Here is a 23,074-nt window from a genome sequence, read left to right as displayed (position 1 = left end):
CAGGAGAGGAAGGGAGGAGGGGGAGGGGAAGGAAGTGGGCACATACCAGTGCGGCTCCCCTGTGCTCCGCTAGGCGCCAACCACCCAGGACTGAGATGGCATATGGGGACCGTGTGAGTGTCAGTTCAGAGGCCAGGGGCTCGGGGACAAGTGTGGCACCAACAGACCCACCCCTGGATCACAGCCCAACCAGTCTTCGTGTGCAGCGAGGTACCTACGAACCACCCGCGAGCCAGCGCTTTGCAGAGCAAAGGGACGCACCCCCACCAAGCGGCTCCTGCAAGAATTAAGTGGAGACAGTCTTGTGGACGCCCTCAGAGGCCGACACAGAACGATGCAGTGAAAATACCAATTCCTCCCCACATCCTCCATGAGAGGAAAAAACGCCCTCGCCGTGACAGTCCCAGTGTCCTGCACCTTTGCCGAAACGGTCCAGGGTCAGGCAGAAGGATCAGAAAACAAGGCCGGGTGGGTGACGAACACTGATGGCATTTCTTCCAACCTAGCAGTTACCCTCATTGTCTTCATCCTCTTACTTTTTAACTTTTAGTTTTGCAATGATTTCAGACATACAGAAAAGCTGCAAACAGAGGGTCTCCAGACTGCCCACACATTACGTTTTATTACGTCTGCTGTTCTTAATCCGTCTTTCCTGTATGTTTTTTTCTGAACCACTTAAGACTAGGTTGCAGACAGAACAGCCCCTGGTGATCCGGCACGTTTCCTAAAACCGGGGTCACCTCTGTGATCACCACAGGACAGCCGTTAAAATCAGGACACGAAACTGGCAGGCCTCAAATTTGTCATTCACCTCCCCCTGTGCATCACAGGAAAAATCCCCGGTCCGAGACCACACGTCTCGTGTACTTGTCACATCTCTGGTTTTAACCTGGAAACATTTCTCAGCTTTCCCCCCTACAGCCTGAGAAATTTCCCCCTTAGAAATTCTAAGAGGAACATCACGTCTGCACTCCGCTCCCATGAGTGTGAGATCCCAAGCTGACCCTCACAGGCCCCTGCCATCCCGGACGGCGTGCAGCGGTCTGGGTCAGGCACTGAACTCATCCGTTCACCCAAAAGTGACCGAGAAGCCACAGGTGGGTGGGTCCGCCGACAGAGAAAAATCAGGAAAACCTGCTTGCCTCACGCAGAGATCTCGGGATGTGTGTTCTCCTTCAAGTATTTCCTAGAAGGCATTTCTGGGAAGAGAAGGCTCCCAGACAAAAGACAAATCACAGAATATGTGCAAGGTGTATAATCCCGTAACTGCTTCCCACCCACAGGGACCGAACGGAGCTCCTCAATCTTTCTCTCTGACCAGACCGTCCACAAGGATCGCGGTGAATGGAGTCGCAGCCTTAACAAGTGCCCGTGGCTGGAGGAGAGAGGCCACGTTTAGGCTTTGACATACACCTCACCAACCAAGATGCCTAGAAAGCGGACATGAGCGGTATGAGGGGATTATAAAGGTCGTTAAAGGAAAGCAAGGCCACGCAAGGCCAGTTCTCCTGGATGGACACAGCGTGGTGCTTGGGGGACCTGGGGCGGCTGCACGGCCAGGGTGAGGACAGGCCCCACACTCAGTCCCAAGTGCAGCTGGCGGCAGGCAGAAGAGGGGAGGCGGCACGAACACCAAAGGGAACCCGGGTGCGGGCCGATGGCTGAGCCGGGTGTCGAGTTCTAACCGCAGGACGAACGTTCTCAGGAGCCGCGGGATGTGGAGTCCTTAGGGAGCCATCAGGAGCCCCGGCATCTCCGGGCAGACTGGGAGTTCAAAGAGTGACGAGGTGGCATCGTGCTGCCGGTGCCGGTGACTCTTCCCAGAGCTGGGAGGCAGGAGAGGGGCCGCGTCCCCACAGACCCCAGGTGGCTGGTGTAACCGTCACGGGAATACGCCTGCCTGGTGTCAGGGGCACACGCCACCCTCCAGCCCTCACACACGGAGTCGGCTTGTCCCCAGGACCCAGGTCCAGGAAGCTCGAGGCCCTCGCCCCACGGCCCGCGGGCACCTGCCCACACAGTTCCTGTCCGTGCACACACGGTTCTGTGCTTCTGTCCCTGCCCGCTCCCCGGGAGGCCTTCCACAGAGAGAACTCTGTGACCCTGCGGCCTTTCCGGGGATGGCAGGAGGGTCCCTCTTCCGTCCCCCCACCACGGGCAGAGTAAGCCCCCTCCTTCCATCACATGCACCAGACACACGTCTGAGCTCCTCGTCTTCACAGGTTCTGCTCATCCACGAACGCCTCCCCGTCACGGCCACAGCCGCGCACGTCTCTACCCCTCTCGACCCCACGAGGCTGCCATCCACACCGACTCAGACGCCTGCTCCACATATCTCTTCCCCCTCTGCACCCCACGTGAATGTGTGACAGTGGAGCCCCAAGTGAACGACTGCTCTGAGTGTCTGAGCCCACGGGGCTCCTCCAGGACCCGGAACGTCCTGGCGGACCTGGCTAAGCTCCTCCTCACGTAAAACGCCGCTTCAAAGCGTCCTCCGCCACCTCCCGCGTGGCACGCTTTCGCAGCCTGGCGCCTGACCCGCATCAGCACGTCCCCGCTGCGGGCCCAGAGCACGAGGGCTCATCGCGGGCACAGGAGCATGTGCTCCCCAGCCACCCGCCAGAGCACTGGGACCTCCCCAAAGCAGGAACGAGGTCCCACAGCACCCGGCCGCGTCCACGGAGCGCCGCGCCGGCTCAGGAGCCATGTGAAGATCTACGGGACGCGCTGCACCGTTGTCTCCATTTCCTTCAGGAAGGGAAGGGGCTGTGCGGCTTCAGTTTGTGCAGCCACCTCCGTAAATGCTACAGAAAGGAGACGCCAGGATTGGCCTGTGCGCCTCAGAACCTTTGGCCTTCAACCCCAAGCAGATGCATCCGGTGGCCTGTCTCAGGTGGAAACACGCAGGAAAACCACGCTGCAGAGGCACACGGACCCACTTCTTGGAACACGACACGGAAAATCAGAATCGCAACAGAAGGAAAGATTAATTTCCAGGGGAAGACAACACCAGGCAGACCAAACTAATTGGCTCAATGCATCGCACTCACGTGGGGCACAGACGCGTCCTTTCACGGCAACCCACTCGCGAATGGGAACAACTCACCGTAGAAACCGCGGCAGCCCCCGGCAACGTCTCCCTGCGGGTGTAAGTAGACTCAGGCCTCAGAGTCACCGGACGGCCGCAGTGAGTCAGGGCGAATGCCGGAAGGATATTCACGGGTTTCTGCTCAGGGAGTCAAGTCTGAGGACCGGGCTGAGGGCAGATGGCACCCACGGCCGCTGCCCCCACGTGTGCGCAGGGAGCTGTCCGTGAAACCAGGCTTTGAGACAGATCCCGTTCAAGGCCCTTCCACGTCTGGCGCCCTGTGGCTTCGGGTTTGACCTGCGCTGAGGGGAGCGACTCATCTAACCAGAGGCCCACACATGGAGACACTCGCGCTGGGTGCGAAAGGGGCGCAGGAGCTCTTCGAGCCTCATCACCAACCGACACCTCCGTGTGTTTGCGCAGGTTGTTTTACCGGCTCCAAGTGAGCGTCACGCTGTGATGTGAGTGTGTCCCACGCCGCCCAGATGCCCGCCCTTGCCACAGGCATATGGCACCAAGTCAGGCCTGTGAGCATCTGCTGAGCACCAACACACCTGCCCTCTGCTCCTCCTCCACGAAGCCCGCCTGCTCGGGGCCACGCCACAGACCTGTAGATCCGTCCCCATAACGCCCTGCCACGTTCCCCCAACCTCCTAACCTTAGCAGTGCGAGAGCTCACCCCAGACGTGTATCGTGGTCAAGTAGAGCCGACCTCTGGCTTGGGGGCCGCGCACGTGGTACAGTCCCAGTGGATGACCAGGATTCCCCGACAGACCCCAACACCAGTTCCTTCACTCGGCCACCAGGATGCAAAGGCGCTGTCCTAACCATAGCCCCCAACGCACCCAGCTAGACCGCACCTAACGACGACCCGGGGAGACGGCCAGGACTCAGGAGCAGCAGCTCACAGCCCCGCAGGCACCCGGGAGCTCCAGGGCCACCCTGCCCTCCCCACCGGCGGGCACAGTCACAGAGGGTCCCGTGGCCAACGGCCACCCCTTCTCACTGACTTGCTACGCCCTGAGTTACACTGAGCCCTGGGCTCTGAACAACAGTCTGGAGGGTGTGGTCCACTTACAGAGACTGCTGTTCATTAAATACAGCAGTTTCCCCCCATCCTTAGGGTTTTCCTCAGGACATTCTCTTTCCTCTGGCTCCCTTCACTGTGAGAATATGGTACGTAATAGACGAAACCCACGAAATCTGTGTTAACCAACTGTTTATGTTACTGGTGAGGCTTCTGGTCAAACGCAGGCTGTCAGTAGCTAAGTTTTGGGGGAGTCAGAAGCTATACGTGGATTTTCGACTGCACGGGGTGTGGGGCGTCTCTAACCCCACGCAGGTCCAGGGCCTGTGGATCCACACGCACGACAGTTGCAGCTGAACCTGCCCCGACACACACGTGCTCCAGTCCCATAACCGTGCAGACTGTCTTCCTTCCCTCAACTCCACCTCCATTTCTCGCGCATTTCTCAGAACGGCAAACCCTGACCCCGTGCTCCAGTGTGCAACAGGACTGTGACCCTGCATGGGTACAGCAACCACGCGCTGCAGCCTGCCCTTCCTCTTCACAGTGGTGGGGCCCACGACCCCCCCTGAGAAGGACACAGAAGGGATACTGTTGTCCCACTGACGACAAGGATGTCCGGGCCGCAGGACGGCTTTCACTCAGTCCTGATCAATCAAGTGACCACTGGGTTCTGAGGTACCCGCTGTCCTGCCCAGACTTCTGGGCCAGGACTCAGCCCGGCCGGCCTCCTGATCCCCCTGCTCCCCCTCGCCCAGCCCAGCACTCAGGGCTCTCACTCCTCGGGGACACAGAGGACTCCCCCCTGGGGCACAGCCCATGCTCCCTTATCTGACTTCAGAGTTTCTTGAGGGGCAAGCCCGAGGCCCTCCTGGAGGAGAGGGCCTCTTCTGATGCCCTGCCCCCTATACCAGGACCCTCATGCTTAATTTCACCTCTTGGCGGGGCCCTGGCCCCACTCTGGCCCCACAGCCAGCACCCGCTTGCCTGACTGCCCCCAGCCCACCTGGGACTACTTCTTGCCCCACTGGCCCGCCCACCCCCACAGCACCTGCTCTTGGAGGAGAAGCAGAGCCCACACACCTGGCACTGGGAGAGTGTGGGGCCCAGATTCTGCTTGTGTCCAATACGCCCAGGATTGGTTTTAACCAGGTGTGACAGACACGCAGACACAGAAATGAACCATCCTGAGGACAACGTTTATACCCACACATTCCTGGACACAGGGGCATAAGGGCCACATGGAGAAGCACAGGGTCCGTCCGCAGGCAGAGGGAGAGGAGAACATGGGCAAGAGCCTTCACTGTGGTTTCCTGGGAAGGAACAGACGGGGCTGGGGAGGGAGCAGCCTTGGGAAGGGCCAGCGGCTCTGATCTCAGGGCCTGCGCTGAGCAGGGCAGGTGCTCAGTGGTCCAGACACAGGAGCCCGTGGAGGAGGGGGTCAGGGTGTGGGCTCTGGGTCTGCGGGCCTAGGAACTGGTGCCCCAGGAGGCACGGGCCCTGCAGAGCACACAAGGTCCCAGATGTCACAGCCTCAGAAACAGAAAAGACACAACTGGTACCTGTCCCTCCCTCAGAGCCGAGCCCAAGTGGCTCCATGGGGTGAAGGCTGTGACCTCAGAGGGGAGGAGACTGCTTCCTTGGCGCATCCTGCTTCTCTGACCTCCAGGGTCTCCGCGGGGTAAGGCTCCCCATGAGGAAGCTGCCAGCAGAAGCAGGGAGCCCGAGGTAGGTGAGCCCCTCCATGCTCCAACCTCCATCCCCGCCCAGCCAGGCTTGTGACCTCACCCAAGACCACCCTCCACCTTATAGGGAAGCAAACAGTAATCTATAGTTTATATTGGCAAAAAATTAACCACAAGGTGCGTTCTTTCAAACACAAAGCAGGACCAGCTGAGCTGGGCCTTCTGTGCTCAGTAAATTTCTCCTGGACACTGCCCTGTGCCAGGCAAGCCCATGGGTACTGGAGGCCCGTCAAGGAACCAAAGAAACAACCTCCCAACGCACGGAGTTCAGATCCCACGTATGTTCCTTTTGGTTTTGTGGACAGAGACCAAACTCCAGACCCAAAGGGGCTGGTCTCAAACGCAGTCTTCACTGCTTGTGCGTGTGTTGCAAGCCGTGCGCGTGAAACCAGACCCGCCTCCCAGGCTCCACGAAGAGACCAGATGACCTGTGAGTCACAGGCTCACAGGTGCACACGTGGCAGTCAGCAAGCAAGGGAGACAGGTCTGTTTTCTGTCACTCACCTGTTCTACCGGTGAGCCCAGCTGCAGATGTACAGGAGGAAGAGGCCCGAATTTGGTCCAAGACGGCAAACTCGGTCTGACCCCAGCACTTGAACAGGTGCCAGGGTCTTCCGGTCTCCTCTCCAGATGGTGCCCGGGCAGGTGGAGCTTCCACCACTTGGCTGGTGTTGGGGGCGTGGAATGCGTGGCCTCGGCAGACCGTGAGCGGACGCCTTCTCGGCCCCAAGAGCCTGCGTCACCGCCGAGCCCCGGGGCTGGTGCTGCCCACGGGCCGCTCCCCTGGCTCCTGCCTCAGCCCAGATGTCTGGGCTCCCAGAAGGTCCAGGAGAGCTTGCTCTGGGCTTCCACTGAAGGTGTGTCCTGTGATGGTGGATTTTCTGTGTCAATGTGACTGTGCCACTGGGTGGCCTGACAGCTGGTAAAGCATTGGTCTGGGTGAGTCTGGGAGGGCATTTACAGATGAGAGTAACATCTGACTTGGTGCCTGAGAAAACAGACTGCTCTCCTCAGTGTGGGTGGGCCTCGTCCCATCAGTTGAGGGCTGGACCAGAAGACAGAGAGGGGGACTGCACCTAACTCCACACTGGGACCCCAACTCTCCCTCTGGGACTTGAACTGAAACATAAGCTCTTCCTGGCTTTCTGGCCCGCCAGCCTTCAGACGTACGATGCCATCCAGTCTCCCAGGGCCCCGGCGTGCTGGCTCTCCCTGCAGATACTGAGACCCGAATGCTTGCATTACCACACAAGCACATGCCTTGTACCCCAGCACTCATGCTCCCTCTGCTGTGTGAATGTGTCAATGTGTGTGTGTTTACATGCATGTGTATGCATGTTTGTATGTATGTGTCTGTGTACATGTGTATGAACATTCACATACAGGGTGCATGCATGTATCTGCATGTGTGTACATGTGTGTGCATGTGTGCACGCATGTGTTTGTGTGTGTACATGTGCATGCATATCCATGTATGCACACGTGTGTGCACATATGGGTCTGCACATGGGTGTGTATACCTGTGTGTTTTTGTGCACTTAAGGAAGCATGTGCTCACATGTACACAAGTGTGTCCGTGTGCGTGTATGTGCACATGCATGTGTTCACGTGTATGTGTGTGTATATCCACATCCTGCTGGTTCTGTTTCTCTGGAGAACTCTTATACAGCTTCAGACAGAGGCCACAGAACTGCTCCGTGCACCACGTTTACAACCTAGGAATGCTAACCGAGCTCTCTGCCCATCTGCGATGCTGCCCATAACTGACTCCTGGGCCACCGCAAAGCCTTCCCAGCGCCGCACAAAGCACAAGCGTCCTTCCCTCGACTTGTGTGACCCACCTCCATCCAGAGAGACGAGGCAAGCTCATCCCATGAATAAAATGCAAGTAAGTACATCCACAGCATTCCAAGTGGCCATCTACATCACGCTCCTCTGTGACCGTCATCGTCAAGACAAGTATAAATTCACCTGCTGAGGTCTTTGGAGAGCCAAAATTTCACAAATCACTAGGGACAGTTCAGAAGGAACAGGCAGTGACCACATCTGGAGGTCTCTGAAACGCACCCACATGACCGCCCATCCACACCTGTCCAGGCTGGCTCACCTCCGACGGTGACCGCAAGCCAGCCCCTCCTCAAACCACCCGGACGGCCGCCACCACCGAGCTCTGACCCAGGCTCCCGGCCCCTCTGCAGGCCCGCTTCCCCAGCTCGTGGGCAGTGATGACCCACCTGGGAAAACAGGACCCCCACAGACAGGAGACCCCATTTTTGTGCTCTCACTGCCAGCACAGCACTGCCCGCAGATGGGACGGAATCAGTGTCCCGCTTCAGAACACACGCGACCACTGGACAGCTCGGGACAGATCGCTAACTCGGGACAGATCCCCAACGAACACTCCACGTGTCACCACACACGGCAAAGTGCAGCAACACTGTGCGAGCCCCTCTCTCCAAACCCGCGTCCCGGTGCTTACACCCTCCCGTCTGCACTGTAATCCCTTGTGCGCTGGCACCGCCAACTGAAGCAGCATCACTGCACCGCTCACTTACCGTAGGGCACTTAACTGTCGGTCTCTTCAGAAGAGAACGTTTGCTGGAATGGACCTGATGTCACCTACAGGCCGTTGCTGCCTGCCGTGCAACTTGTACACTACTTGGGCACACAGCTAATGGACTTGAGACCTTTGGCAGTCTCTGACTGTTTAATTATTTTAAACGCCACTCTCTAAGACACTTCCCTTTAATTAGTTATGCTTTCCTCCTCTGTCACTTCCCCCGTAACAGGGCAGCAGCCGTCTGATAAAAGCCAACGTTAAGTTCGATTTAAAACTTGCTTTTACCGACCGTCCTCTGTGTAGCCTGCATGAGAGGGGCACCCAGATCGGTCAGGAGTGCTCCTGACCCAGGGGAAGCCCACCCACCCCCCAGGGGGCATCACAAATCTATCATGGCCCTCGTCCAGCAGAGAGGCTTTCTGCACATCAGCCCAGAACGATGCTGCCATGGGACCCGGCCCCAAAACTCAGGTGCCACCGTGACGTAGAGCCAATTTCTCACTCACGGACCAAGCCATTCTGACGTGTAAAGGACGTCTGGCTTCCTGCAGAGCACAGGGCGCACCAGCAGCCAGCTCTGGTCACCGCACGTGGCCCTTGTGTGCGGCCCAGGTCCCTGGCTTCGTTCCCCCAAAGAGGCACTGTCTTCCCTTTCTTTCATCATCTGTGTGCCGGTTCCTAATATCCCCACACATTAGCCGCCTCACACCCGAGAGAATGACTGCTATAAATCAAGTCGCCCAGCATGATTTATGTCCCACCTGAACAGCTGTTTAGCAATGAAATTGCACTGCTAAATAAGCAAGCCCTTGTTGGAAAACTCAGTCACTGTCCTTATCGGAGGTGTTCATTCCACTTTAAGACAAGAATATTAAAATACATACTAAAGCTATTTGTATTATATATGGCTGTGGGTGCAGATAATAAAAGGTTCTCAGACACAGAGCACACAAAAAAAAATCAGCCAGAACCTTCTATTTGGGCAGTGCTTAACACTTTATTTTTAAAACTGTGTAGGGGCACCTGGGTGGCTCAGTCGGTTAAGCATCCTACTTCGGCTCAGGTCACAATCTCGTGGTTCATGGGTTCGAGCCCCACGTCAGGCTCTGTGCTGACAGCTCAGAGCCTGGAGCCTGCCTCAGATTCTGTGTCTCCCCCTCTCTCTGCTCCTGCCCGGCTCACTCACTCTCTCTCTCTCTCTCTCAAAAATAAACATTAAAAAAAACTTTTCAAGAAAAGAACTTAAACCAAATAACCACGTGGGTTAACACAATGGTCTTCCTGAAAACAAATCTATAGCAACGGCCAGTTTATCCGCCAGGTGTTATGACCAACGTACTTGCTTCAGAGAACAGGAAGGCCCACCAGGTGCTGGTGCCCACCACAAAGCCAAGCGCACCGTCCTTTCCAAGAACCCTCACCCCACCCAACCCCCACGAGGACGCTGGCACGCGCTAAGAGCGGGCTGTCCTTCGAGCTCATCCACCGGCACCGGACGACCAGACGACTCTGTAAACCCTACTTTCCACTAAGGTGATGAAAAACTAGCAATCCTCTAAATTACAAGGAACCCTAACCAGCCACGCTCAAATGGCAGAGGCACATCTTAAAACAGGAAACTAAATCAAAATTGTTGACTTCATACATCTCACGCACAGGCACACACAATACCAGCACCACTCAGAGACGGAGACGTAAAAATCTGGAAAGACCAGGAACCTTGAGAAAATTCACTCGGATTTTAAGCCCGTGACTCCCAAATGGCAGCACCAAATATCTCAGCTCCACATCACCTGCAGCTTTAGATTCAAAAGTGACCTGAGGACTCATCCTGCACACAAGGAATCAACAGTGACAGGTCCCGAAGTCAGGACAGTCACACGGTCATTCTGTACGGACTCATTTTGATCAGGGTTTCTTCACAAAGAGCACACCTTGGAGATGTCCCACGACAGAGATAAGACAAAGGATTGCGGTGGGAGTAAGATTTCCTGGGGAAGCACGTTTTCCTGACACGGGAACTGGCTCCAGGTCAGGTCCTCACAAGGAGGGTACCGTGCTTGGCGCACAAGGGACTCCAGTCAGTGGCGATGGCCCCTTCTTCCTGAGGACGGCAGTGGCCACTTACTGATGCTCCACATGAACCGATGCATCACAAACTCAAGGCTGCTTGCTAGTTTGCCAGTACCTGTGCAAGGGCACTGGGGTCCTGCCCGGGCCCCACCCAGCAGTGGGAAGATCCCAGGTGGTTTCACACAGGCACCCGGCAGGCACAGCCTTTCTCCCCGTGATCGCTCACCCTCTGGAAGGCTACCCCAGGCTTCTAAAAATGGCCACGTCCAGAGGCCATGCTCAGAATTAGGACAGTATCATTTCCACCGGGTTCTATAGGTCAAAGCCAGCCGCAGAGCCAAGGCTAGTCTGGACTTGAGGGGTTGGGAAACAGACCCTCCTCATCACGGGGAGGGTCAAAGGTTGTTGGTCAGCCGGCCTCGCTCCACAAGAGAGCTTCTCTCACTGGCGGGTTTCCTCCATTGGCAAAGACCAATAACCCCACCAACCTTCCGGCACTTTAAAGATGAGAATTAACGGTTTCGAGGGGAAGAGCACATTTGGTTAAGTGTGCAGGAGCTCCGAGCAGGACTGCTACAGACCGGTAGTCTGTGCCCCCAGGACACTCTTCTATTGAAGCCCACCCCTCAATGTCGCAGTGTCAGGAGGGGGTCTTTGGGAGGGGACTTGGTCATGAGGGCGGGGCCCCCCGCTGGGGTCAGCGACCTTAGCAAAGAGGTACAAGATCATGCCCCTGCTCTGTGCAGGCGAGGGCACAGCAAGAGGGCAGTGCCTGCCGGGGCCTTGCCCGCGGACGTCCAGCCTCCAGAAGGCCAAGAAGCCCTCGACTAAGCCCCGAATGACTAACACAAGGGGAGCTAATGTTCCTGCGGAGAAAGGGTGCCATGATCGTATCAGGAATGCGGGCGCACCTGCACCGGGCACCCTCCCTCCACCTCCCGCTCCCTCCTCGGACCTACGTGTGAGCAGCAGCATCCTGGGAAAGAATGTGCCCGTCCAAACCCGAGTGTTCCTGGCGGGGCAACAGACAGAACCTCTTCCGGATCTCACTCTCAAAACGCCTGCGTACCTGGCTCACTACGATGCACTCTTCAAAAGAACGGTGGGCGAAGGAAAAGCTGGCAACCCCACAACCCTCCAGCCATCCTCTGCCCGGCAAGAGACGAACCCGGAGGGGACTCTGCAGGCCAGAGGAGGGCCTAGGGCACCACCCGCTTCTCACAGGGATGGTGAGCCTGGGGGGAGGGTCCAGACCCTCGAATCCCCCTCAGCATCAACCCTGACCTTGATCCAGTTCTTCAGGACCTTAATTCCTGGCTTCCGGAACCAGATTCCCACAGCAAGAAGCAAAGACCCTGGGGCCAGGTCACCCGTCTTGGTGCCACACCAAGTCAGCACTTACAACAGCAACTCGAGGGAAGCTTCAGGCCTCTCCTCCTTCAGTTCCGGTGGCTGAAAGGGGTTAGGTTGGATTTAACGATCAACCACAGACTGATACCTGCCCGTCAGTTTTCTTTCTGTACGAATGCACGTGCGTGCTGTCTCACACCGGAAAGAACTGAAAGTCACTTACGAATGACCTGCCTTGCGTTTGCTTTGGTGGCAGCAACACAAAATAACAAGAGGGCAGGGAGGACGTGGTAAAGTAGAGGTGCAGGTGGACAGGACACATGGGGCGGGGGGGGTGCGTACCGCAGGTAGATGGACACACAGACAGGGCGCTGGACAGACAGCAGCTAGACATGTACCTTCGCACATGTCCTCAGTCAGGAGCCCCGGAGCCCCTGGGGAGCAGGTGGGCGGTTCACACTCCAGGAACAAGCAACAGACCTGCTCAGTGGACACGGGGACGTGGGGCAGCTGTGCACTCACAGTCACACAGTGCACACACAGGGCTCTCGAGATGCGGGCACAGACGTCGGGGCCACTCTCCTCCACAGATCCGGCTCCTCCCCGCGGGGCTTTGGACACACGGCTCACGGCATGAGCAAGGTCACACTGCTCGGCACCCGGAGCCCTCTGTGCTCCCGTGAAATGCAGTCCCAGGGTTAGTGGGCAGACGAGCCCAGAGCCGTGAAGATGCTCCCAACACGCCCAGGGCACAAACCCGCTCACAGGGCTGAGCATTCCCCGTGAGCAGTCATTTCAGGTCCCCTCGCCCTCCCAGATCAGTACACACAGGGCGGTCCCAGTAAGTTTTCGGGGGATCTTGAGGCCCCCAGTGGAGACACATCCAGACCACGTTCAACCCTGAGCCACAGAGCTGGTGTCTCCACATTAAACTGCCACTAAACATAAAACTCAGTCAGTAAATACATCCACCTGCTCTGCACAGAAGCGCCTGCTCCCGGGGTGAGCAGAGCAGGAACCCTGCTTCCGTTCATTTCCATCTCGCTTTCCCCAAGGGGTGACATTTTTCTACTGGTGCAAAGATGCCAGCTAGGCTAGAAGCAGGCCCTCAGGGTTAGGAATAAGCCACGTGGAAAAAAAAAAAAAAAACAGTTCTGGCCTTAAAACTATTGATCCATAACCTTTCATTCTGTCAGCAATTAAATAGCATGACTTGGATTCTAATAAAGTAATTTTCAGTTTATGAAATAAAGCCCTTTTTGGCAGATGAGGATTTTTGTTTTTTGTCTTCAGTTGGTGGACAGGGAAGGAAACGTGTCACTAGGCCATGGAGACACAGGCTGGGGCATCACCAGGCCACAGAGACACAGGCTGGGGGGTCACCAGGCCACAAGACACGGGCTGAGGAGTCCCTGGGCCACAGAGACACAGTCTAAGGTATCACTGGACCCTGCAGATGTGGGCTGGGGTGTCACCAGGCCATGGAGATGTGGGCTGGGGCATCACCAGGCCATGGAGACACAGGCTGGGGCGTCACCAGACCGTGCAGATGCGGGCTGGGGAGTCACCGGGCCACGGAGATGTGGACTAGGGAGTCACCAGCCACATAGACACAGGCTGGGGTGTCACCAGGCCGTGGAGACACAGGCTGAGCACAGAAGGTTCTTCCTGGCTTCTCCTCTGTCGTTCCTGCCGTGCGAGCCACACAGCAAGGCACCCCATTTGCACACCTCAGGTTGTGTAAATAATTTCAGTATCTGGGTAAGAGAAACTTATGAAATATTTGGTCTTTGAAAGAAGTGACATTTTACCCTTAACCTAGTCTTCAAATGCCATTCACCTGACATTTTGAAAATGGTTAAGCATCCTGTGGAGGTAAGTTTCCCACTTAACTGGACATCTTTTTGGCAGCAAAGCCATCTGGAGCACTTGCCACATCATCCTGAAGCTCCACAGGCCAAGCTCATCTCCCTCCACTGGCACCCTGGTCCATACTGCTTGCCTGGAACCGTATTTGGTAGGGAAGTCTACACACAGGGTCACTGTGGTGTCGTGTGCTGACTTAGAGGGAAAACAGATATCTGCGTCCCAGCAAAGTAGTTAGCAGCTGTGTGACAACACGTGAAGTCACATGTGCCTGTGGATCACCCGCAAAATGGCGCCACATTCCCTATCTCCCAAGAACGTGGAAGGACTCCCCAAAAGTTACTGTGATCTGAGAAACTTTTAAACCGAGACACCTTAGGCACACAAGGTGCGACGCCCACGGTTACTGCAAAGCTTAAGTTTAACAATGGTGACATGGCTGCATGCAGAGCTTTGGGGAATCACGCCCGTTGGGTGTGAAAATCACAAACTAGAGTTTCACTCCCACTCGCAGACCGTGAGCCTTCTTCTACCATCAGTTACTGGGAACCCTTTACTCTTGAGACAGGTCTGTGGCAAACACAGCAAACTCACTCACTGATTTTCCTGTATGTGTCCATCGCGAAAATAAAAGCTTTTTAAGGGGCACCAGGGTGCTCAGTTCGTTGAGTGTCCGAGTTCAGCTCGGGTCACGATCTCACAGTTCGTGGGTTCGAGCCCCACACAGGGCTCTGTGCTGACAGCTCAGAGCCTGGAGCCTGCTTCAGATTCTGTGTCTCCCTCTCTCTCTCTGCCCCTCCCCCACTCACACTCTGTCTCTCTCAAAAACAAAACGTTTCTCTAATTCCACATGTGAGTGAAAACATAGGACATCTGTCCTTCTCTGACTGACTTGTTTCACTCAGCATAAGACTCTCCAGTTCCATCCATGTTGTTGCAAATGGCAGGATTTCATTCTTTCTCATTGAGAAACTTAACAGAAGACCTTGGGGGAAGCGAGATAACAAAAAAATAGTTACAGAGAGGGAGGGAGGCAAACCATAAGAGACTCTTAAATACAGAGACCAGGGGCGCCAGGGTGGCTCAGTCGGTTAAGCGGCCAGCTTGGGCTCAGGTCATGATCTCGCGGTCCGTGAGTTCGAGCCCCGCGTCGGGCTCTGGGCTGACAGCTCAGAGCCTGGAGCCTGCTTCGGATTCTGTGTCTCCCTCTCTCTGACCCTCCCCCGTTCATGCTTTGTCTCTCTCTGTCTCAAAAATAAATAAAAACGTTAAAAAAAAAAATACAGAGACCAAACTAAGAATTGATGGGGGTGGGGGTCAGGGGGAGGGAAAAATGGGTGACGGGCACTGAGGGGGGCACCTGTCGGGACCAGCACTGGGTGTCGTGTGTAAGCAATGAATCACAGGAACCCCCAAACCAAGAGCACACTGTATACGCTATATGCTAGCCACCTTGACAAGAAATTATATTTTTAAAAAAATAATAAAATAAAATAAAACATTAAAAACCATTTTAAGCTTTTTAAACCCTTGGCTCTGAAGACACCGGGGATTTAGATGGAGCAAACACAAACGCCCCTGCCATTTCGACAACTATGTTCCCTCTGCCATTTGAGCTCAGTATGCAAACGACCCCAGCGGGTGTCCATATTCCAATAGCCTTACTCACTGAAGAGTTCAATAATGTGTAATTAAGTCCACCGCCCCATAGGCTTCTAAAACCTTATGTAATAATGCATTTAGACTCCACATCCAAGTATACAGGATAAAGATATTTGTCAACCTATGTAGGTCTGGTAAGCTAAATGCCCTCTCACAAACATTAAGCTCAATCCAAGATTCTATTCAGCCAATACACAACTGAACACATGGACCCCTGGCCCCTGGATAAGACACCTGGGGAAGGACACATGGGCACAAAGGCAGGATCCGGTGGGACAGCAGAGCTAGCCTGTAGCAGCTGGGGAGGGCAAGCAGCTGAGAAGTCCTCGTGGGCCCACACTCACCCACAAGAGGGGTGGAGCACATCCAGCACAGACACCTGGGCCTCCTGGCCCCTCTCTCACTGTCAAACACTGACCAGCATCTCACTGGCAGGGACCCAACAACAACCAGAGTCAGTAACCCTTATGGCCTCAGTGAATGACACAGTACGTATTTGCAAACACAAGAATCGGTTCCACAAAATAACAGAAATACTTAACATCTTTCCACCCCGATTTTTATATACAGGTTATTTCACATTTTCCATTCCATCGAACAGAGGCATGACACGGCCCCCTCGCTTGAGGCTTCGTGACGTAGTGTTACTACCAAACTTGGTGTGGGTGCAGCCACTGCTTCACTGCAAACCCAATTCATTCCAGAAAGTTCTCATTAGTTTTAGCAGTGGAATGGGCTGTCTCCTGACCACACAGGATAAATGCTGCGGGACAGTGGAGCTCGGAATACCAATCCCTGCCTGCTGTGTAGCCTGAACAAAGGAGAATCTGCCAAGCTCATGACTCCCCAAGTGGCGTGGCACTTCTGAAGCAACCACACTGATCAAGATAAGGAAGCCCAACTGTCCAAGAACTAAACATCTCCCAACCTCCTAGCTGCTCAAATCCTCACTGTTGGGGAAACCTGGAATCCTAATCCACATCTCTTTCATGGAGGGTTGCCCCCGATGTGTTAGCCAACAATGGTTATGGGTAAACCGTACCCTCATGTGATGAGACATGAGATACTGTCAGAGAGGTAACGGGCAGCTTGGGCTGTAACGTACCGCAAGGAACGAACATGCCGACGTCCGCCAACCTCACAGCAGAAACTGCCTATCACAAAGTAAAGACGGGTTAACTTTAGTGCGGAAAATAGCCACTCATAATAAAATGATGTTTGTGAAGAAGTCACTGCTCAAATAAGATTCCAACCGCACAGGATTGAGCACCACCTTGGACTACCTTAACTGCACAGTGTCCAGGGGTCCCACCAAAGACCAGCCATCTGGGGTTCAGACACAAGGGTTCCACGCTGAAGGGAAGCAGACCATAGGACACCTGCCCTCGTTCCACGTGCGGGTCAGAGGCAGCTCCCCATACCGGTGCTGAGAGACGGAGGGGCCCACGACACTTGGCGGCCACTCCAGGAGAGGCCGGTAAGCGAGCTGAGTACCAGATGCCGCTGCTGTGCCAACCGTCCACCTGAGTGGTCCGCTGGGCATCTGCCACTCCTCCCCAAGCCGGTCCCGTCCCCCCACGGGTGCTGGATCCGCACACACGCTCCACAGAGGGAGCACGCCGAAGGCAGACGAAGGGTCAAACAGGGGCCCCAAAACAAGAAAAGAGAGAGTGGCTAGAAGCAAAGCTGACGTACCAAAACACGAAAGGGCCTACGGGCGCATTTGGATGCGCAGGCGCGTCCCCATCACGACGTGACACATGCTGCCTGCCTGACGCTCTATTGAGAGCAACACGGAAAATAAGGCAGTTTGCGGAGCTGGTCAAGAGAATTCACTCAGCTCTGCATATCATCGGCCAAAACTATCCCAAGGAGTCGAAACACAAAGAGAAGATGACGTCTGTCTTTCCTGTTTAATCCAGAGAAGGGCGAAGTGTACCATCCGATGTTACTCCTCGTGCTTTTTCACACCCAGTTCTGTTAAGGACATCAGCTCCATGACAATGACAAACACCTGAAAATATGTGAATCTTCTTCCGGGTACGCAGCTACAGAATTTCTAAAATAACTAAAAAGCAAAAAGCAAACAACATGACAGCCATGGCTCATCCCAGAGCTGTCCAATTTTTTAACTGTGGCAAAACACACATAAAATTTACCATCTTAACCATTTTTAAGTGCAGAGCTCAGTGGCACTGGGTGCATTCATGGTGCCACACAGCCAACAACACCATCCAGAACATCCCAAAATGAAACGCTTTCCCCATTTCAACACTGACTTTAATCAAAAATGTGGAAATGCTTCTATACAACTACTAACACTACAAAAATACCCATTCAAGTTCATAAGGAACCTGTATGTCATCAAAATGCAAAGCCAATAAACCATTCCATCTGAGTCTGAAGAAATTTCCAAACAACATCTCCTAAATAATTAAGCAGCTTCAGACATATTGGATCACATTACGTGGTAAAAACCAGAATTCACACATCTTTCAGCTCTGAATGAGCTGACACTTTGAAAGAGTTATAATTTCAGACGACTTTTCTTTCCTCTCATTCGATACAATTCCTTTCATTTTCCGCACCTAATGTCATAGCCTTGGGTCTTCAAGAACTGACTTCTATAATGTAAAAATCTTCAAAAGAAAATCCCCTAACAAACGTTCTCAGTATTCAGGTCTTACTGAAGGGGATGCTTTCTGGGTTCTAAAGGCTAGTTCCGGGGCGCCTGGGTGGCGCAGTCGGTTAAGCGTCCGACTTCAGCCAGGTCACGATCTCACGGTCTGTGAGTTTGAGCCCCACGTCAGGTTCTGGGCTGATGGCTCAGAGCCTGGAGCCTGTTTCCGATTCTGTGTCTCCCTCTCTCTATGCCCCTCCCCCGTTCATGCTCTGTCTCTCTCTGTCCCAAAAAATAAATAAACGTTGAAAAAAAAAATAAAAAAAAAAAAATAAAGGCTAGTTCCTTGGATTCTTACAGAAAGCAAATAAAACATCTCAATTTGGCAGAATTTCACATATTAACTTGAAACTTCTTATGTAACAAACGGTCTAAAAATACAGAAAGCTCATTTCAACACTTAAAATCCAGTTAGATTCCCAGAGAATGGTACTTAGCCTTTAGCGAATTTTATCATTATTTTTTGATGTGGCTCAGAATCAGACTCGCCTGGAAGACATAAACTAATGTGCAAGAATTAATCACTCCTTCTTTAACTTGTGTGCCACTCACTATTGTTGACGGACACAGTTTGCAAAAATCTTTGTTCCTTCACGTGGGACCTGTTCGTATATTTTTGTTACTAACCAAGACTTCTGAAATATAAAAAGAGGCTCAAAAAATACGTAGCCACATTCCGGACAAACTCCCCTGTAAGTAAGTGTGCTCTAAGTCACAACCAGGGTATATCCAAATGGGTGATAACAAAACAGGGACCACTCTATGGACTGTTTTTGAAAAATAATACAGGTGGTGATACAGTCTGTCCATGATCATAAGTAAAAAAATAAATAAAGATCCTATTTTCCCCAAATACTCAGTGTTTTTCACTGGAATGCATAATATAAAACAGTAACTCATTGATCACTTAAGAATGAGACTCCAAAACCATACTAGCTGGTTAATATGCTGTTAGAGGATATCCCAACACGTTAAATTCTTCTGACTCTCAGAGAGTCCGTTATGGCTCATTTTGTTAAAGCTGTAAACCCTAAGGGGACGGCAGCGTGCCTCCATTCCGCACCCAGCACCAGCACCCTGGGAGGCAGACATATCTGACGGGACACAGCTTATCCCAGGAAGGAACAAATTCTCACAGAACTAGCCCTGGGAGGAAAGACAGAGCATTCTGTATCTTATCCTCAGGTCCTGCAATTTCTTTGATGAAAATGCTCTAAATCAGAAACCCCACCGGGGAGACTAATTAAGACAAAGACCCATAGGACAACACACTCCGTCATGTGATCTTCATGTTTGTTCCTGAAGTTTAAAACTATTAAGAAAGTTCCAAAGGTTTCTTTTCAGGATATTTCCCCCCCCTCCATCATGTTTCCTAAGAGTAATACAAACCACCTCATTTACAACCTCCAGACGCCAAATCTGTGAGAAATCACACAACACACAATCTCCCACGGCAAGACACCCAAACTTTGTTTTCTCATTGAAACCCTCAAGGCTTTAAGAACAGAACACCTGGCCAGTTCCTAGCCTGGCTGCAGTAACGCCCGGACAGCAGACTGACCACAAACACATTCTGTGCCTGCCGGTCCTGGCGTTCTTTCTTAGTAAGTACAACCAACAAAATAAACCACTTTGAAACTCAGATATTCAACTTTAAAAGACAACCAGTTTCCCTTAAAAGCCTAAGACAACAATCATCTAAATATATTTACTCTGTCAAAGAGAAACAGATCTCCGAGCTCAGGCTGTAACTCACCGCAAAACTGAACAATCCAGTTTTTCGCTTGTTTCAGTCAATATACAATCTTGCACTAAACAACAGCTAAAAACACAAGGTGTCTAAATTATGCAATCATATTTCTCAAATTTTCCACCGAGAGAAAACCCGTCAGCTCACATCAGAAGAACAAAATATATTTACCTGTATTCCTGTCTGGTAAGATACAGCAATGCTTCTGCAGAATGCCAGGCAAAACCTGTTTCAAAACATACAAATAAGATACATCTGGTTATCACTCAGGTGGAGAAAGGTGTCTCATTAACTGTAGCAGTGTTTCTCTAATAAGGTCGCTCCGTGTCGCACAGGGTCATCACACCCAGAACGATCTGACAAATTAAACAATTCAGAAAAATTCTGATGACACACATTTTTCATCAAAAAGGTTAATCAGGTAGGTGTGCTGATTATATATGCTGTTTCAGAATGGTAATGCAGTTCTATTTCATGGATGCCCCTAATGGGTCCTGAGAGGATCTTGAAAGCTGCACTCAAGGGACTCCTACAATAAGGCAAATGGGCCCACCAATTTTTGTGATGGCTTTTAAAATATTAGATGCAATTAGGGCCTGAAAGTGGAGAACCATACAGCGGCAGTATATGGAGCCTGTCTTGTGGGATCCAGGCACAGATGCTTTCATCTAGGATGAGTCACAAAGAGGAATGTGGGAGAAAAGGCTCTATTTACATTCATGGTTTGGTCGTAAATGATGAAGGAAATATCTTATTTGATAAGTGAAGGGAAGGTGAAAATAACAGAAAATAGCTTTCTCCCCAGAAAACAGCAGTGTAAGGCGACGGCAAAGCACAGACTGAAAGAAGCTGCACAGAAGAGACCATGTGGGGATTTATGATTCGGTGTTCTAACTCAATCACAGTAAAAGCTGGACTTCCATCCTGAGTTTTCCACCGATGAAGCTGCAACCATTCCTCAACCCTCTGTGATTACACCCATCCAAGACTCTCAGCCCAGAAGCAGGCATTACTTATCTCAGAGCAATTACTTAGTGAAGAGAGAGGGAGAGGCAGGGAGGGGGGAGAGGGAGAGAGGGAGGGAGGGAGAAGCAGGGCGGGTGGGGGGGGGAGAGTTAGGCAGAGAGGGAGGGGGGAGAGGGAGGGGGAGGGGGAAGGCAGGGAGGGAGGAGAGGCAGGGAGAGGGAGAGGGAGAGGAAGAGGGGAGAGGCAGGGGGAGGCAGGGGGCACCGAGCCCAGGGTCTGCCCTTGATCGCCTTGCGATCCAGTCAAGCGCACAGCCTGTTGTAATAGGTGGAACTAACAGTCACGGAAGCTTCGCTCTGAAAGAGCATCGGCCTTCTCTTCCATGCTGCCTGCCATCCCTCCACACCAGGGAAGGAATAATTCATGCCCAAGTATCATCAGCTGCAGACAAAATGGTATTCCCAATTTCCAAGTCTAAACAAACCTAAGAGACACCACAAGTCTGTGGTTCTAGGCAGTGCAGGAACCAGCGGGAAAGACCGCAGTGGTGACAAGGGCTTCCTCAGAATCCGTGATTCCCGCCTGGGGTGGGGTTGGGGGGCTGCACACTCCACAGGGACTGTCCACAGACAGAAGACCCCCTTCCAGGCCCCGATACGCCAGGGCAATCACACCCCACTGGGGTCCATCCTGTGGCATCTGCGTCAGGGAAAAAGACCTCGAGAGCCACACAGATGTCCACAAACACACGTCAGCTTATTAGACGAGTGATTCGAAAAGCAAGCCACAGGAACTCCCATGCACAGCACCCACACACACGACTAAGCCTCAACAGGCCTCTGCACCCGACCCCGCAATTCTCCCCATCCCAGCCCCCACCCTAGACGCTGCCCCACGCGGCCACCAACGGGCATGGCCACTTGCTCATTCCAGGGTCCCACCGAGGCAGTGCTCAGCCCACCCTGGCGACCGCGGTCTCTGTGAACAAGCCGTGTGGCTCTTCTCACGTGACCCCAAGCGAGAGAACACATGGGTCCAGAGAAATCACAAGCAGCCATAGAATCCACTTGTGACTTTCCTGAGGGCAGACCATTTGAGTTCAAAAATAGCACCCATCCCTAATCTCGACAAGCTCCTCCGCGCTATGGCCACAGGTGAGACACCGGTGCTCGATCCCGGCAGGCGCCACAGCCTCACGTCTCTCCCTCGCCACCAGCTCGGGCTGGGCCGGGGACCCCACAGGAGCCTCGCTCCCTCCCTGAAGCCTCCGCAAAAAACAGCAGAAGAAAATGAAATCACCCTGCCTGCCCAACGGCACTTGGAAAGGCTCAATGCCACTAACCTGCCTGTTGCAGGAGAGCATTTACTGAGGAGAATACCTGGGGGACACCGTGCTCTGCACCCCACAGAACACATCCACGGGCACCTGCCCACGTAATCACGAGCATGACACCCACAGCACGTGCTCTTGGAAACCGCTGCTGCCTACGTCCTCTGCGTCCTGTGTCCAGAGTCTTCCAACTGACCATCCATTCCCCGAATGTCAAGTTCAAGCTTTCACTCCTCCCTGCATCCTGACTCCTGGTGGGGCCAACCTGAGCAGGGTTTACTGAAGGCGTCAGGTCAAGAGAGCCAGAGCCTCAGATCCAGTGCTGCTGACCCAATACGGCGCTGACTGGCCACACGGGCGAAGTTAAGTGAAAACATAAGTGAAGTCAATTAAAATTCGAAATTCTGGTCCTCGGTCGCACTGTCCACATTTCAAGTGCAAGCGTGGCTGTGGCCGCCGTATTGAATGGCGCAGACCTCAAATATGTGCATCATCTTTCAGAAGAAAACAAGGTCTGGAGGCAACATCCTGTGTCAACTACATTCATATTTAAAAATAAAATTTCTCAGGGGTGCTGTTTCGTCCTCGTCCCTTCTCCCTCCATCCAGGCAGAAGCCTCTCCATCCCCGTGTGGTCACGAGAAGCTGGATGTGGACTCAACGAGCCACGTGAGCCGGAGGCCCTCACAGCCTTACTTCCTACGGCCCAGGTAACGAGCTAGTGCCCTTTACATCTGCAAACTAACACCGCGCAGCGCAACGTGCTCCACGGGGCATGTGAGCCTCAGACACTTTCTGCAGCGCGGGGAGCACAGGGTACACCAAGCTGCTCAGGCCCCTCTTCCCGGCCAATAACTGTTAGCCAAGAGCTGCAGGCAGATCCCGACAAGAAGCCGTGTCCGTGGCTCTCACAAAATGAGACAGCCAGGCTCCCGCTTCCCAGCCAGGACCACGGATCTGCACACAGATCTGCACACG

General features: G+C 53.5%; 1 protein-coding gene across 4 annotated transcripts in view; it reads right to left on the bottom strand.

Moving 5' to 3' along the window:
• Positions 1–23,074, bottom strand: part of DLGAP2 (DLG associated protein 2) — a 788,462-nt gene that overhangs the window by 580,755 nt on the left and 184,633 nt on the right. For all 4 annotated transcript variants that reach the window (XM_040489789.1, XM_040489787.1, XM_040489792.1 and 1 more), the window contains one exon: positions 19,973–20,027. In XM_040489789.1, the coding sequence (XP_040345723.1) occupies positions 19,973–20,027 (55 nt within the window). The remainder of the gene's footprint in view (positions 1–19,972; positions 20,028–23,074) is intronic.

This window comes from Herpailurus yagouaroundi, unplaced genomic scaffold (assembly GCF_014898765.1).
Source record: "Herpailurus yagouaroundi ecotype Mexico unplaced genomic scaffold, PumYag 181, whole genome shotgun sequence".
Taxonomy (NCBI): Eukaryota; Metazoa; Chordata; class Mammalia; order Carnivora; family Felidae; genus Herpailurus; species Herpailurus yagouaroundi.
This window is presented reverse-complemented; position numbering and strand designations above follow the sequence as displayed.